We start from the raw sequence: 2,162 nt of genomic DNA on the forward strand, positions 1-2,162 counted from the left end.
AAGAAACCAGAGACAACGAGGACGATTGCTGCCATACCAATTTATGGCATAACGAGTGTCGCGTACAGCATTGCCACATGCACCAGCCCGGAGAAAAGGAAGCTCACGAAGAGTTGTGCTGGATCAAGTGCACGATCAATTGCCAATTCCACAAGGAACAGCGACGGAAAGCTAGAAGGGTAGACGACTACTACCATAGCACGATTTCCGCCGAAGAATGCATAGCAAAGAACTGCAGAATGCATAGGGCCCAAGTACGGGAAACGCCAGTAGAGCACAGTAAACTCCTATGGACGCATTGCAGGAAAGGTTGTGCTATGCACCAACAACAGTTCGAGAATGCTCGACAGGTAGACAACCACTACCATAGCATCCTACCAGCGAACATTTGTGAGGCAAAGGATTGCCCGATTCACAAAAGCAAGAAGCCGGAACTAAGGAAGAGGGCCACGCAACAGAAGATACCTCATGAGAATATCCATTGGAGCTTCTGCTACAACGATCAGTGTACGATACACTATTCCGCCAAGGCAGGCGAAGGCTACTTCCCAAAGAAGAAGGGAAGCAGGCAGTCAAAAAACTAGGATGCCACCAGGGACAGGGTCACGCTGGCAAAGGCAGTCCTAAAACGACCCTTAAGCAAGTACAGGAAGTGGGAGCAAAAGAGTTGCAATTGAAAGCCACAGTACTTGTAGACGGACATGAGGTGTTAGCGCTCATAGATAGTGGGGCAGCACGAACCGTCATATCTCCACGAGTAGTGGAAGGAAACAACATACCCTATCGGAACAAGAAGGTACCGATGCGAGTGGTATTAGCCGACGATAGTCCCACGACATACGGGAACGGCTGGATCCGACTTGAGACCGAGGCAGTAACGTTACGCCTGGCCGGTCAAGAAAGCCGAGAAAAGATTAGCATTATGGATCTTGGAGAGACCGAGATGATAATTGGCTACGATTGGTTGTTAAAGCACAACCCTGCCATCGATTGGCAAAAGAAGACAGTACTCAGCCGAGAGCCTGTGCACAAGGTTGCTGGAGTAAGACACGAGACACGCCCGACGAATCAGCGCGCAACCCAGGACGGGAGATTCGGCATGATCTCACCGCATAAGATCGCGAGAATCTATGCGAAGGACCCTCAGAGAGTAGGAGTCATTTGGATACGGCAGATCGCGACCACGAAGGAAGGATCGGTACCACAGTTGGCGATTCCAACAGAATACCAAACGGACGAGTTCAGAGAACTGTTCGAAGAAAATGAGGCAACGGACCTAGCAGACCATCAGGATTGGGATCACGAGATCATCCTTGATGAAGGAGCTAAGTTGAGCCCAGGACCAATGTACCCTATAGCGCCCGAGCACGACGCTGAGCTGCGGGATTACATTCAGAAGAACTTGAAGAAGGGATTTATCCGACCGGGATCAGGCCCGATGGCCTCACCCATCTTGTTCGTAAAGAAACCTAACGGGAAGTGGCGACTATGTGTCGACTTCAGAAGGTTGAACAGCGTAACTCGGAAGAACCGATATCCCTTACCACTCATTACAGAGCTCATGGATCGACTCCAGGGAGCTAAGTGGTTTACGAAGTTCGATGTTCGGGAAGGATTTTACCGAATCAGGATCAAAGAAGGTCACGAATGGATGACAGCGTTCAAAACGAAGTACGGACTCTTTGAGTACACGGTTATGCCGTTCGGATTGACGAATGCGCCGGCAACCTTTCAATCAGTCATTAACAACGCTCTCCACGAGTACCTTGGAATCTTTGTCACCGCGTATCTGGACGACGTACTAGTGTACTCCAGCGGCACACGCGAAGAACATGTCGAGCATGTTAAGAAGGTTTTACGAAAGCTTAAGGAATACAAGCTATACCTTCAACCAGGAAAATGTGAATTCCACACACAGGAAACGGAATTCCTCGGATTCATCATATCAACCGAAGGAGTGAAAATGAACCCTAAAGAAGATACAGACTGTACAGGGATGGCCAAAACCCAAAACAGTCAGGATATTCAGTCCTTTTTAGGGATTTGCGAATTATTATCGAAAGTTCATCAGAGATTACTCGAAGATCACAGCACCCTTACGGAAGTGACGAAAAAGGAAATAGGTTTCAAATGGGAACAGGAACATCAAGAGGCTTTCGATC

The 2,162-nt window shown here is 48.7% G+C and overlaps 2 protein-coding genes across 2 annotated transcripts; both read left to right on the plus strand.

The window, feature by feature from the left end:
- Positions 1–802: 802 nt before the first annotated feature.
- COCSADRAFT_104885 (uncharacterized protein) lies at positions 803–1,039 on the plus strand (the record flags this gene model as incomplete). Its single annotated transcript, XM_007708049.1, has 1 exon — positions 803–1,039. A coding segment is annotated over one exon (237 nt), but the record flags the coding sequence as incomplete, so codon positions are not given.
- Positions 1,040–1,099: 60 nt separating this feature from the next.
- On the plus strand, positions 1,100–1,354 carry COCSADRAFT_104880 (uncharacterized protein; the record flags this gene model as incomplete). The annotated part of the gene is made up of 1 exon (XM_007708050.1): positions 1,100–1,354. A coding segment is annotated over one exon (255 nt), but the record flags the coding sequence as incomplete, so codon positions are not given.
- Between the last annotated feature and the right edge of the window lie 808 nt (positions 1,355–2,162).

This window comes from Bipolaris sorokiniana (genome assembly GCF_000338995.1).
Source record: "Bipolaris sorokiniana ND90Pr unplaced genomic scaffold COCSAscaffold_142, whole genome shotgun sequence".
NCBI classification, from domain to species: domain Eukaryota; kingdom Fungi; phylum Ascomycota; class Dothideomycetes; order Pleosporales; family Pleosporaceae; genus Bipolaris; species Bipolaris sorokiniana.